Source organism: Notolepis coatsorum (assembly GCF_963971535.1).
Source record: "Notolepis coatsorum genome assembly, chromosome: 14".
Taxonomy (NCBI): Eukaryota; Metazoa; Chordata; class Actinopteri; order Aulopiformes; family Paralepididae; genus Notolepis; species Notolepis coatsorum.
In genome coordinates this window covers 35,306,632-35,322,116 of record NC_140178.1, presented here as the reverse complement: position 1 = coordinate 35,322,116, position 15,485 = coordinate 35,306,632, and the positions used below count along the sequence as shown (strand labels likewise).

The window sequence follows — 15,485 nt, the reverse complement described above, 5'->3', positions numbered from 1 at the left end:
AAACGAATGACAATAATATAGTATAAAGTAGGGTATTATTTGGACTAAAGAATGGTGTTGTCTCACCCTACTCGCATGTTGAGGGAGAGCACCATACATTATACACTGAGAAACCACGGCCGAGAGTGAGCTCTCCGGGAATAACCCCACTTTGCCGGTACCACTTAAGTTCTGCCTGGCCCATTCCAATAAAGAACTAATATTATTTAGACAGTCTCTAAGTATGGCTTTATAAAGAATGGTACGGTGTGCGTGTCTGTCCTCAGATGAGAGCAGTCCTCCTAAGTCTCCGTGGGGAATCAACATCATGAAGAAGTCGAAGAAGGCGGGGCCCAAGGCTTTCGGTGTGAGATTGGAGGATTGTCAACCAGGTGTTGATAACAAGGTGAGCCTCCCCTCCCTAAATGCAGTGACATATATCTTCTACCTGACTAACAGCTGAAAGCTCTGTGTAATTACACTCCTCCTGTGTGTCTGACTCACGTCCGTCTGTCCTCCCCAGTTCATCCCTCTGATTGTGGAGATCTGCTGCGGCCTGGTGGAGGGGATGGGCCTGGACTACACTGGCATCTACAGGGTCCCAGGGAACAATGCGATGGTGTCCTCGCTGCAGGACCAGCTAAACAAGGGCATAGACATCAACCCTACAGAGGAGGTCAGGAACACAGAAACACTAGTGCCAGTGTGATACCCATAGATGTGAAACAGTAGATGATAATAATAATAATACAACTTTATTTGTACAGCACCTTTCATACAGAAATTGCAGCTCAAAGTGCTTCACAACAGAAAAAAGACAGGCATAAAATGAGCGAGGGATCTAACATCCCAACAGGCCACCTTGTTTATGGTTTGATTCAGTTTTAAAAATAGACAATAATAAAAAGAGTAAGATAGAATAGATGGAGTAAAATAGTGCAATAGTGCAGTGCAATAAGTAGTAGAATAGAATAGACATGAAACGAGCACATAGTGCAGACATATAAAATTACCGTTTTTTTTACAGTACAATAAAATAGTTCTGGATTACTGTTTAACAGTTTAAAGTCGTCTTTACCTTCTCTGTTTGGTATCCACAGTTTAAAATCTGACAGTCTTCCCTCCTGTTTGATACCCACTTTGACCCTTCGAACCTACCACTCAGGGCAAACCTCCCTCTCAGGGCACAGTTCCCTCTCTCAGGGCGCAGTTCTAGGCCTGTGTCCTACACAGTTTTAAAGCCTGACAGTCTTTCTTGTTTGATGCAATGTGTCATAATCAATTGAAACGGGACCTTATGGCAGCCATCTTACCTGGGTCCAGTTCTAAACTTGCTGTAATGGGAACCAATGGTGAAAGAGGCTTATATTGTCTTTATAATCCTTGTATTTTTCTTCTAGTACACCAATAATGTTTTTTATTCAGAAGAATAAGTGCAAGACAACTTTGCCTGTTTAGAATGAACCAAAAATGTAAATGGTGATAAAATATTGATTAATAGCTCCAAGAAAACAAATCAAACTTTTCAATCATTAAGATAATCTTGTTAAAACATTTATAATTGTGCATCTATACACCTACTGTATATTAATATATGTATTACCTTTGAGCTCTAAGTTAGCTTAGTTAACATTAAAACATTTGCTAGTTATAACTATTTGTAACAGATCAATGCTGTTGAGAGCTAGGAATCAGCAATAGCATTTGACTCAGCTGGTCATTTAACATAGCTTTGCTAACGGTAAAGTCACCTAGTCAATTTTTTGTAGTTTTAGTTGACCCATATATAAAATAATAAATCATCTATTCTATACTGACGTGTGGAAAGTTATGCCAGCCTCCATGGCATCTTTGGTCCTTTTAGTACAGCAACTAGGTGCTGCACAGACGATAACCACAGTTGCTTCCCATAGGTGGCTATTGTAAACAATACCCAGGTAAAAAGGTTAGAGACCCAGGTAAGATGGCGGACAGTTTTCCCATGATTTATGACGTAATATATATCTATATCTGTTTTATATCTGTTATCTGTGATGCCTAGCTATTCTCCTGTTATCCAGAGACAGCCTATTAAGTCGAAAACTGTGCGTGTGTGGTCTGATGATGCTTGTGATAAATTACAAGGGAGCTTTGAATGTACTGACTCGTCTATATTTTTTGACGACGATGATCTTGACCTGGACAGTAAAGCTGACAGAGTCACCGCCTATATACATTTCTGTGTTGATGATGCCATCCCCTGTAAAACAATGAAAACTTTCCCCAATGATAAACCTTGGGTGTCCAGGGAGGTGAAAGCTGCAATTAACTAAAAGAAGAGGGCATTTCTCACCGGTAATATATATACTCAAATTATTATTTTCTTATGATAGATAACATGCGTTCCCATAGTACTTTGAACATGCACTTCCATTCTAAATGGGCAGTTCCATTCTAAATGGGCCCAACTTTATTTCCTGGTGCTAATACAAACTGACAGAGATAATGATTAAACATGCTCAAAAGGAGCTGAAAGCTAAAGTAAAACAAGCTAAACTTAAATATAAAGACAGGGTAGAAAGACAAATGTCCAATACCAATACCAGGGGCCTTTGGAAAGGCATTAAATCACTGATTGGACCAACAATTCCAGTTGTCTGGGCCCTGAGATTGATGTTAATCATGCAAACCAGGTTTGATACATTTTATTTCTCTGCTGAGCAGGAGAGTATCCTCTCCTCTCTGGCTCAGCCTAGTCCTGTGGACAGTTGTCCCCCTATTGTCATCTCTACTGAAGAGGTTCGTCAGGAGTTTAAGCGCATAAAGGTAAACAAGGGCCCCGGGCCTGATGGTATTTATCCACGCACCCTCAAGGTCTGTGCTGACCAGTTGTGCCATGTTTTTCATTATCCTTTTTCTCTATCTCTGTCCTCATATGCTCTTCCTGTAATGTGGTTAACATCATGTCTTGTCCCTATTCCTAAAAAGAACAATGTGCGTAATAGCCTCATTAACCTGAGACCTATTGCTCTGACATGCCACATCATGAAATGTTTTGAAAGGGTTGTGCTGGGCCACCTCAGGGAGCAGGTGGCACCTTATTTAGACCCCAATTTGCATATAGGAAGAGTGTAGGAGTCGACGATGCACTGATTCTTATGTTGCACCAAATGTATAGCCACCTTGAAACGCCTGCCAGCTCTGTTAGGGAAATGTTCTTTGATTTTTCTAGCGCCTTCAATACAATTCAGCCACATATCCTAGCAAACAAAATGATCCAGTTTAAACTGCACAACTCAACCATCTCTTGGTGCACGAAATATCTTGTTCCTTGACCTCAGTTTGTCAGGCTGGATGACATAGTATCGGATGTCATCTGGACAAAAACAGGAGCCCCCCAGGGAACAGTTTTGGCTCCCTTCCTCTTTGTGCTCTATACTGCGGACTGCAGACACAGCGAGGCCATGTGCCATATGCAAAACATTTCTGATGATACTGCTCTTATCGGTCTCATCAACAAAGGTGATGACCGGGCCTATAAAAAGGAGATAGACTCATTTGTCCATTGGTGCGATGCCAATTTTTTGGAACTAAACATTGAAAAAAACCAAGGAGTTGGTCATCAACTTCAGTAGGAAGAAGATGAATGTCTCTCCTGTCATCATTAGGGGGCAGGAGGTTGAAATAGTCCAGTCCTATAAATATCTTGGCGTTCTGGACAGTAAGCTGGACTGGAAGCAGAACACAGATTCTGTGTTCAAAAAAGCCCAGTCTCCGCTTTTTCATTTGAGGAAGCTTAGATCCTTCTACATCAGCAGGTCACTTCTCTTATGTCTTCTATCAGGGTATCCTGGCTAGTGTCCTGTTTAATGCTGTTCTCTGCTGGGGGGGCAGCATCACGGTTTCTGACAAAAAAAAACATATAAATAAAATCATTAAAAAGGCTGGCTCAGTGATTGGCCTCCCTCCTGACTCCCTGGAGATCATCATAGCCAAGCGAACTAGAACTAAACTGAACACCATTTAATCCTTTGAAGGCCACCCACTGTTCAGTATTTTTTATGCTCTGCGAAGCTCATTCAGTGATAGATTGTTGATGCCTCAATGCTCTACTGAGCGATTGAGAAGGTCCTTTGTTCCTGCTGCGGTTAAAAAATTTAACGAACACCGTTAGCACTGTGTTGAGAGGCTCTCCTACTGTGTTGTGTATTCTGTATTGTATCATGTAACTGTTTCTTTCATGTTTGTATATTTGTATTCGCTCTGGTGGCAAACCATGTTTCCCCTCTGGGATTAAGAGATAAACCACACCATACCATATCTATGGTGATGCCATTCTTGTCCGGGAGTCAAATCCGTTCCCACCAAACTAACGTGATAAACAAATATATAAAGTTCATATTTGAATTTCAAAATGATTCTGTCGTCGTCTGTACAACCAGTTCATGACATATACAACTATTTCCACTGCATATTGTTTCAGTTTGCCAACTTGATATGATGTTAGCTTAGCATTGTACATGACCAACTAGCCAAGATGGCCAACCTTTGCTAGCTTGATGAGTCGTTAGCAAACATTAGCTTTTCTATCAAGACAGTCTGTTTGTATTTCTAAATAGACAGTGGAAACTGATTATACATACAACAACAGATTGACATTTGGAAATGCAAATATGAACTTTATATATTGTTTTATCACATTTGTTTCAAGTTTACCCGGGAACAAGATTGGCAACCACACCAGAATCAACATTAATCAACACTAATAATTGTTACTTGTATTTATTTCTGTATATTTTATTTCATTTCATTTTATCCTATTTTATTTTATTTTACTCTACTCTTATCCTAGGCAACTTGAGTTGATTTGTGTTATTATTCTAATTTGTGACCTGTCCTGTCTAAATGTTTAAATGTTGAGCGATTTGCAGTGTCTAATTTTCCACGGGATAAAAGTATTTCTATTCTATTCTATTCTATTCTATTCTATTCTATTCTATTACCTTATAATAACAATGGCAGCTTATACACACAATGTATGTTATGTAACAAACCAGTTGACAGAGAAAGACACCAACTGTATTTAACAGCCAGGTTTCGCCCAGCTTGGCTAACCTTTAACTGTAGTAATAATAATAATAAACTTTATTTGTATAGCACCTTTCATACAGAAACTGCAGCTCAAAGTGCTTCACAACAGAAAAAAGACAGGCATAAAATGAGCACATAAGTGCAGACATAAAATCAGTTTTTCACATTAGGATCTAACATCCCAACAGGCCACCTTGTTTATGGTTTGATTCAGTTTTAAATAGACAATAATAAAAAGAGTAAGATAAAATAGACAGAGTAAAATAGTGCAGTGCAATAAAATAGTAGAATAGAATAGATAAAAAAAAAAAATGTACAGTGCAATAAAATAGTTCTGGATTACTGTTCAACAGTTCAAAGTCGTCTTTACCTTCTCTGTTTGGTATACCCTCCTGTTTTATACCCACTTTGACCCTTCGAACCTCCCACTCAGGGCAAACCTCCCTGTAGTTGTGAAAGGATGATGTAAAGAACAGTGTAATAACGTAGATGCGGTCATTTGACATGTTTGGATGCAGCTGGTTGATATTCCTTTTGTTCTCTGCCTTCAGAAGTGGCAGGACCTGAATGTTGTCAGCAGCTTGCTCAAGTCCTTCTTCCGGAAACTTCCAGAACCCCTCTTCACTGATGGTGAGTCCAGAGTTGTCATGAGAAATAAGGGTTACATAAATATACTCAAATTATTATTATTATTTTCTTATGATAGATAACATGCGTTCCCATAGTACTTTGAACATGCACTCCTGGACCTTTTCAAACATGACAGCAGAGCAGTTCCATTCTAAATGGGCCCAACTTTATTTCCTGGTGCTAATACAAACTGACAGGAAATACACTTGGGCCCAAGCTGTTCCCCTGGGAACGGAATTCTTCTGACGACGTCAATATAATAGGCCTATGGGTGGCTGAGTGGTGCAGTGGGCAAGGCGCTCGCCACTAACGCAGGAGATGCTGGTATCGAGCCCAGCTCTCTGCGTTGCTACCGGCTTGGCTGGTCGTTCATACTAACACAATTGGCAGTGTTAGGGGTGGGAAGCTGGTGGGTGGGGATCGGACGTTGTGGACAGCGACTCCTACAGGTTGGTTGGTGCGCCTGTACAGCAGAATCAGGAAGTATCGGGGGCAGCGTGAGCCTCCCACGCGTTACTCCTCGCCACTGAGAGATCGCGCTGTTCAGGTGAAAAGATGCAACAGCTGCCTCCTCGTGTACCGGAGGGGACACGTGATGCAAGGCTTCGTTCACATTGCAGCCGACCAGTGGGAGGCATGGTCTAGCAACGTTCGAGACAGGGGAGGGGAGAATTGAAGGGAGAATTGGCGAGGCGAAATTGGGATGGGAGAAAAATAAGGAGAAAAAGTGGATAAAAAAAATATATATAATAGGCCTATGTCCTCATGTGTTGGTATTTCCTTCTTTCTTCGCAGACAAGTATAATGACTTCATAGATGCCAACCGAATGGATAGTGCATCAGAGAGGCTCAAGACAATGAATAAACTGGTACGTACTGTGTTCATCAATTTTAATAGTATAATTTTCTTCCTGGCTGGTGTGTGTGTGTTACCATAGACGTTACCAAATGAGAATGGCTATTGCAGTGTTAAGGACAAGGTTAAGGTTAGTGTGTGTGTGTGCGTGCGTGTGCGTGTGCGTGAGAGAGAGAGTGAGTGAAACCCAGCAGGTTCCACGGGTTATTCACTGTTGACGTTCCTGTCTTCCTCCTCCTCAGATACGTGACCTGCCAGATTATTACTACCACACTCTGAAGTTCCTCATTGGCCACCTGAAGACTGTAGCCGACAACTCTGATAAAAACAAGGTCCGTGTCGAAGGAAATCGATATTGTTGTTTTTTTTGCATCTTTTTGTAGTTTTCTATTTTTTCTTCTATAGTTTCTACATGAATCTCATCATGTGTGGATACTGTCAGTGATGTGATGGTGTTGTGAATGCTCTTGGGGGTGTAAGGCCTCTACCATAGATCTCCACCACCCTCTCTTCTCTGCAGTGGCTCTTGCTTCTTGCCAGCAGGTGCCCACCTTGCAAGAGGAGAGCGCCCCCCAGTTGTGCTTTGGCCTTCCCCGTATTCCTTTCCAAAAAACACACATTTTCATCTCCAATGTTAAAGGAACACGCCAACATTATGGGAAATGCGCTTAGCGTCTTCTCCAGAGTCAGACAAGACGATAGATAGATGATAGATTTCCTCTCTCTGTGTTCGGTAAAAAGTGATCTGACTGCAAGCTAGCCTACATACGACAAATGAATGGAAGCGGATATGGATCAGCTAGCCTAGCTATTGGCCAAAAACACCTCTCCCGGAGGTTCAAGCTAGGCTAGCTGATCCGTATTCGCTTCCATTCATTTGTGGAAAGATCAATTCATATTTGTGCACATGAGCTACTCTCTCATAAAGCCAGAGACCAGAGAAGTAAATAAAAAAGATTTAAACACTAAAATAAATGTTTGTACTACTATGCTATTATGCCTATACTACTCTCTATTATACTAGTATATCTATTCTACTATGCACTCAAAAGTAAATTCTGCTAGAGGAACAATGCCACCTTAACTTCCAGAGGTGTACCCCTCTTGCTGACTTGTTGCACACAATTTGTGAGTCGCTTTGGATAAAAGCGTCAACTAAATGTAAACGTAAGTAAGACTCAAACTTGTACTATCATCAGGTATAAACTGGGGCTTTTTTTATACCCAAATGAGCTTTATTCGATGGTAGTGATTTTTGTAGATTTAGGGGCGACAGTGGCTCGGGAGGTAGATGAGCAGGTTGGCACCTTGCATGGTTGCCTCCGCCGTCGGTGTTTGAATGTGAGTGAATGGGTAAAATGTGAGGAACAAATTGTAAAGCGCTTTGGATAAAAGCGCTATATAAAAATGCAGCCATTTACCATTTAGTTCTGAAACAGAAAATGTATCCATATACGCAGAGCATTCCCCCTGGGTGTTCTCAGTGTCACCTATAACATCTTTCTACATAATCAAATCAAATTTATTTGTAAGGCCCGACAACACACGTTAATGTCCCCATGGGCCGGACACGTCTTCTTACATTTACATTTACATTTAGTCATTTAGCTGACGCTTTTATCCAAAGCGACTTACAAGTTCTGTACGACAAGCCATCAGGAAGGGCACAACTCTATCAGCTGAGTAACAATGTTCATCAAAGTGTTGAGTGCTACAGTGTAGGTTAGTTTATTAGGACAAGTGCATGACAGTATGGTTAGTTAGGGTTAGATATTTCTTTTTCTTTTTTTTTAATTCAGATAATGGTTGAAGAAGTGCGTCTTTAGTCGACGGCGAAAGATTGGACGGGATTCGGCTGTCCTAACTGGGGTGGGTAGTTCATTCCACCATTGTGGGGCAAGGACTGAGAATAGGCGACTTCTCTTTGATGACCCTCCCGGAGCTTGGATAGGAGTAGGTCTGAGGCGGCCAGAAGATGCAGAGCGTAGGGGTCTTGAGGGTGTGTAGTTAGAGACCATTGACTTGTTCTTTAAACAAGTCAAGAAGAAACATAACAATAAGTCAAGAACAAAACAAGAACACCATAAGGTCCAACAAATTTAAAATAAGTGCAAATAAATGAATGCAATGCGAACACTCCCAGACATACCCCACGCGAAGGTAAGGAAAAACTCACTAAAACCTAACAATAGGGAAAAATGCACCACAGGCAGTGTGGAGGAGAGAAACCTTAGAAGGGCCATTCAAGGGGGGATCTCCCTTCTTAGATGTCGGTGATAGTAGTGTTGCAGACTGACAGTTGGTAAGCATGCACTCATGTGTGTAGTGAAACACAGATGAGTGCATGCAATAGCAACTGAACATTTTGAAAAATGAAAGATAGAGCTGATAGCGATAGCAACTGAACATTTTGAAAGATTAAAGATAGAGCTGATAGCAAATCTATTTGAGGCACAGGGGCGGCGCAAAGAGGGTCGCATCCTCCCCGTCTTAATCACGGTACATTCAACACTCCGGTCATCGCTCCGAGACAGCCGGAGACAGGGAGATAGGGGGCGGCGCAGAGAGGGTCGCATCCTCCCGGTCTTCATCACGGGACGTCCAACACTCCGGGACAGCAACTCACAGGGAGACGGGACAGGCGTTAGAGAGCTCGCGTGATTGTAGTGGGCGGACATAGCAATAGATACAAGTGGTATGCATATACGTGAATAGAATAGATATATGAAGTAAGCATATTATGTGAATAGAATAGAATAGAAGTACTTAACCCAGCAATGAAACCATGTTGACAGACCACAAACCATGTTGACTACATGGTAGTATTCTACATGGTCTATTGTGCCCTTCTACCTCTATTTGAGGTCATCACACATAAACTGCACTATACTACCAGACTAGAGGAGATTGCTGCATGATAACAATGTGATGCACATTGGTCAACATTTGGTCAGTCTGTCTTCTCTTTTAAGGCCACTAACAAGTGGAATACACTTCCGGCAGATATTAAGACTTGACAACATGGCTTAAGGCAAACAAGCTTAAATTAATATCTGGGCTCCATCTAATTATGAAGCCAGGGTGTCATTTTAATTGTAATGCACTACAACACTGTATATATGTGCCTTTTATCCTGATTAATTGTATACCCTCCATTGTGTATCTGTCATTACAGTATGTGTTATGTGTAACTGTAGGCCTACTGTTACTGTATGTATCTAAGTGTATTGACTGTAACCTGCCAAGGGACTGCAGATTCAAATCAGCTGAAGTTAAATCTGGTACACTGCATCAAAAGGCAACATTTATGTTCAATATTATACATGGTCCCTTACAAATAAATAAATAAATACATTTCCCAATTGCCTATGGCACAGCTCCAGACTGTATACTTGATGACATTTACGAATTTGAGTTTTAGCACTCGTGAGCAGGATTAGGGAGAGAGTTGTTTGTTCTCACTAATAATTTTGGACTGCCTTAGACCATAGGCAATAACATGTATGAATGTATGAATTATTTAATTGGGTATAGTTCGCCCTTTAAAGATAATAAAATAGTATAATGTATACCTGTGGAAACGGACAGACCAATCAACTTTCAAATCAAAAGAAGAAACACGACACACACAGTCAGTGATGCTGCTGTCTAATGGCTTGATGCCCATCTCTATCCTGTGTGTAGATGGAGCCTCGTAACCTGGCCCTGGTGTTCGGTCCTACTCTGGTGCGGACATCTGAAGATAACATGACAGACATGGTCACTCACATGCCTGACCGCTACAAGATAGTAGAGACGCTCATACAACATGTGAGATCCCCTCAGACTCTCTCTCTCACTCTCACACACACACACACACACACACACACACACACACACACACCTACACGCACACACCTACACGCACACACACACACACACACACACACACACACACATGGACACATAGTTACACATGGACACACAGATGGACGGACAAACACATACACACATCCACATGGACACACACAGATGGATGGACACACACACACACACACACACACACACACACACACACACACACACACACACACACACACACACACACACACACACACACACACACACACACAAAAGCATCCAATAAGCTCCAATAGAGGACTGTATGAATGACCCTGTATGAATGTGCTCTTACAAATGTCTTCCTTCTCTATTTCATTTTGCAGCATGCCTGGTTCTTCAGTGAGGAGGTAGAGAATGATGACAAGGTACAGTATACTTCCATAGTGACTGGATGGTCATCAGTATCTGTTTAGAAAGTTTGAATTATCTCAAACAGGAAACCATTGTAACCAGACCTGACGTACACAACGTGCAAATAATTGGGTTGTAAACCCCACCCACCTGGTACCCACGAGGGGATTAAAACAAACAAATAATTATTTGCAAATAATCCATAATAATATGCTCCAGCGGTGCGTTCAACAACATTGTTTGCTTCTAGCATTTGCAGTAAACACTGTTTACTGTCAACATTACTTGAATGCTTTTTAACCAAACATTAGATTTTGCTCAGTTTGATACCAAACGTTTGAATTTGTTCAGTTTGAGGTCATATTTGATATAATTTCATTACAGTGAGAATTCTACCAAGTTTACACAAGGAACACAAATCTTACAAAACATAATAGTGTATTTTGGGCCTTTCATTGCGAATGGGGTCCCAGTCTGGGACAGGACTATGTGGCCCTCATCTTTTGAGGAGAGAGCTAGTAGCCTGTTATACCTACACCTGTTGAATTGTGTCATGGTCTTGTCCGATGCCTTTTCTCAGGTGAGCGAGAGTGATCCATCTAACATAACCGCGACACCCAAATGTATTATTCACTCCCATTTCTCCCTTCTATAGTTTTGAGACACATGCAAAGCGATGTCAAAACCTCATAGCCCAACTGTGAAACTAGTATATAGTCTACGCTGCATACTATCGGTTCTTCAACAAATAAATTACACTATTGATCTGCATCAAGCATCTGTTTGCGGAAAGGAGGCAATGTGGCATTTTCACAGGTACCTGACGTTACACTTTATTCAGTCGTTGTCATTGTGTCAGGCATGTTTTTTAACAAATATGATCTGTGGGAATAATGCTCATTTGCCAGAATGTTTTGCTAATAGCAGCATGTGTTTTTCCCACGCTTTACCTGCTCAGAAGCGTGAGGAATGCTGTCATCCGCTAATATATCACGTTTCACATTTTGTGCTGTGTCAGCGTACGTATTGTTTTGCATAATAACACCTGACTGGTTGTCTCCGAGAATAACGTGAGGACAGGCACCGGCTTGTTCACACCTGTCCCTGTGACTTTACATAATTGCGTACCCATGTTTTTTCGAAGACACGTGAGGATAGACACTACCCTCCTCATCATCTTCATCATCACTAGCTAGTTAATCATTAATAGTAATCTAATTAAAAGAAAATCTAAACTCCCAGTGGCGGTGCTTCTAGTGTTAATTGAATAATTATCATATTCCTATTCTCATTTGCAAATTGTGTAGGCTAAGGCATCATCAGAATAATGATCTTACATCTCTACGTGATCTTGGTGCAGCCCAAAATCCAACTTTCCCCTTGGATGAATTCCTTGTCGGTACCGCATCGGTAGGCCCGCTAATTCATGCAAGAGAAAGGCTTGTCCTTTGCGGCTTCGCTGCTAATGTCAGCTACAGTAAGCTGCAACAATAACGAACGAGAGAGTGGATAGAAATGCACAACTTGAACAAACCGCGATGTCAATTTCATTTTCGCACTACCTCTCCATACTGTTCGCAAATGTTTAATACTTTAATCTAAAACATAAACAGCGTAATATTTATGAATTCACGCAAATATTTGCAAACAGAATGCCCTGTTGAGTGCAGCTCAGGTCTGGTCGTGGCACACCACACAGAGTAATGAAACGCAACAATACTTTACTACCTGCCAGTGATACTGCTGATAAAGTCATACAACTGTATATATATATATATCCCTGTAAATGACGTTGGTTCTGTGTTTGTCCGTACAGACGCCAGTCGACAAGGAGGACGTGCAGCCTGCCCCCAACATCGACCACCTGCTGTCTAACATCGGCAGGACCGCGCTGCTCGGGGAGGCTTCCGGTGAGCGCGCCACTCGCTGCACTCATTAGCCAATCACTGGCCTAGTTCTGGCCAGACAGGCCAATAGGATTCTAATTGACACCCAGATTTCTAGGAGTAGAAAGCAAGGAGAAATCAAAGCCCCTGGATCGCAACATCAGAAGCTTTCCAATGTAAACAAAGTCATGGCATCAGCGTGATCGACCGTTATGGGAGATTCACGTCGGTAATTCCCGCCGGCGGGTGGCCGAGTCGAGTGTCGCCGGTGACTGTAGATGTCTTAAAATAAACAGAATAGCAATGAACTAGTTGCATTCCTTGTTCACTAACCAGCCAGCTGATATCCGTTACGGATGTCAAGATTTTTACACTTTGATGTCAGAATTTCTGTGTCGGGCAATTGACTCCATCTCATTCCGGCTGCGTTCCTGGCCCTGTGTAGAGGAATCCTAGAAACGTGGGGCACATAGCAACCATTCCTTCTTCCACCTCGCCTTGCCAGAATGATGTAAATAAGCATGGCAGATAGTTGAGCTTGGTGAGCCCTGGCCCTTTGCTCTGATCCTGAGTCACTGGTGGTGTGCTCTTACTTCTCTCCTCTTTCTGCTGACCGTTTTCTCCAATGGTATACCAGGTGTGGCCTTTCCTCTTACCCTGCAGAGAACTTACTTGCGGACACAGCAAGAATCGCCTTGTACAGATGCAAAATAACTCGTACAGCAGGCATCCAGAATTGTAGACTTCTGTACACGGCAATTCTGGACCTCTCGGGGGGGGGGGGGGGGGGGGGGGGGCATACGCACATCCACCTTGAAGGCGCTGGCACCGGGCGGCCGCCATGTGTGGAGAGGTGGGTTTTCTGCAGGATGAGAGGAAAGCTACCGTCACACCTGCTGTTCCACGTTCTCTTCCACTTATTTTTCCTCTCTCTCTCTCTCTCTCTCTCTCTCTCTCTCTCTCTCTCTGTACATTTTCTGCGTCCTTCTCTTAGCTGAGCCTGTGGAGCTGCCACTGCGGTAGGATGGGATTTCGCCTGGCAATATGTGTGTGTGTGTGTGTGTGCTGTATTATTATACAAGTGAATAAAAGAGCGCTTGTGTCTGTGAGAGAGACTGGTGGTGGTTTGTGTTTTTGTTTGTGTATCTATTGTATCCATCAAGCCCCCCCCACCCCACCTAGGTGTCGTCATCTCTCTCTCTCTGTGTCAGACTAAAGCCAGACGTGTGTGTGTGTGCGTGAGCACCATGATGCTCCCACATCACCCAGTCTTGACTAATGAATGAATGAATGGATGACTGACAGTGCCGGTGTTAACTAGACACGGACTCTGTAGTGTAAACAGTGTGTCTGTCACTGAGAGTGGAGAGAAAGTGGGATCCCACCACATTGACCTGTCTTGTCGTCTCCCACAAACACTCCACACGGGCCCCTCATGTATCCCTCAGTCTATCACCCCCGACCTCCCTCCTGTGGGCTCTCAGGGCATTCATTTGTGTGAATGCGACAGACAAGCGGAGAGAGTCCGCATGTGTGTCTGGTTGCTGTGTGTGTGTGTGTGTCTGGTCGACTCGCTGTGTGTGTGTCTGGTCGACTCGCTGTGTGTGTGTCTGGTCGTTGGGTGTGTGTCTGGTCCTTGTGTGTGTGTCTGGTCGTTGTGTGTGTCTGGTCCTTGTGTGTGTGTCTGGTCGTTGGGTGTGTGTCTGGTCCTTGTGTGTGTGTCTGGTCACTGTGTGTGTCTGGTCACTGTGTGTGTCTGGTCACTGTGTGTGTGTCTGGTCGCTGTGTGTGTCTGGTCGCTGTGTGTGTGTCTGGTCGCTGTGTGTGTGTCTGGTCGCTGTGTGTGTCTGGTCGCTGTGTGTGTCTGGTCGCTGTGTGTGTGTCTGGTCACTGTGTGTGTCTGGTCGCTGTGTGTGTCTGGTCGTTGTGTGTGTGTCTGGTCGCTGTGTGTGTGTCTGGTCGTTGGGTGTGTGTCTGGTCGCTGTGTGTGTGTCTGGTCGCTGTGTGTGTGTCTGGTCACTGTGTGTGTCTGGTCCTTGTGTGTGTGTCTGGTCACTGTGTGTGTCTGGTCGTTGTGTGTGTGTCTGGTCGCTGTGTGTGTGTCTGGTCACTGTGTGTGTCTGGTCCTTGTGTGTGTGTCTGGTCACTGTGTGTGTCTGGTCGCTGTGTGTGTGTCTGGTCACTGTGTGTGTCTGGTCACTGTGTGTGTCTGGTCCTTGTGTGTGTGTCTGGTCACTGTGTGTGTCTGGTCGTTGGGTGTGTGTCTGGTCCTTGTGTGTGTGTCTGGTCACTGTGTGTGTCTGGTCCTTGTGTGTGTGTCTGGTCACTGTGTGTGTCTGGTCGCTGTGTGTGTGTCTGGTCACTGTGTGTGTCTGGTCCTTGTGTGTGTGTCTGGTCACTGTGTGTGTCTGGTCGTTGGGTGTGTGTCTGGTCCTTGTGTGTGTGTCTGGTCACTGTGTGTGTCTGGTCGTTGTGTGTGTGTCTGGTCGCTGTGTGTGTGTCTGGTCACTGTGTGTGTGTCTGGTCACTGTGTGTGTCTGGTCCTTGTGTGTGTGTCTGGTCACTGTGTGTGTCTGGTCGTTGTGTGTGTGTCTGGTCGCTGTGTGTGTCTGGTCGTTGTGGGTGTGTCTGGTCGCTGTGTGTGTGTCTGGTCGCTGTGTGTGTGTCTGGTCACTGTGTGTGTCTGGTCGTTGTGGGTGTGTCTGGTCGCTGTGTGTGTGTCTGGTCGTTGTGTGTGTGTCTGGTTGTTGTGTGTGTGTGTATCTTTGTGTATTTTAAGGTAAACGCGTATCCTCTTTCGAGGCCTGTCCGCTCAGTCTTCTTCTCCGCCC

At 43.5% G+C, this 15,485-nt stretch overlaps 1 protein-coding gene across 6 annotated transcripts in view; it reads left to right on the top strand.

Annotated features, from left to right (window-relative positions):
* The window catches only part of arhgap23a (Rho GTPase activating protein 23a), a 48,154-nt gene that overhangs the window by 28,905 nt on the left and 3,764 nt on the right, over positions 1 to 15,485 (top strand). For all 6 annotated transcript variants that reach the window (XM_084329960.1, XM_084329963.1, XM_084329962.1 and 3 more), the window contains 8 exons: positions 267 to 385; positions 503 to 655; positions 5,601 to 5,679; positions 6,475 to 6,548; positions 6,778 to 6,867; positions 10,220 to 10,345; positions 10,741 to 10,782; positions 12,585 to 12,678. In XM_084329960.1, coding sequence (XP_084186086.1) covers positions 267 to 385; positions 503 to 655; positions 5,601 to 5,679; positions 6,475 to 6,548; positions 6,778 to 6,867; positions 10,220 to 10,345; positions 10,741 to 10,782; positions 12,585 to 12,678 — 777 coding nt within the window. The remainder of the gene's footprint in view (positions 1 to 266; positions 386 to 502; positions 656 to 5,600; positions 5,680 to 6,474; positions 6,549 to 6,777; positions 6,868 to 10,219; positions 10,346 to 10,740; positions 10,783 to 12,584; positions 12,679 to 15,485) is intronic.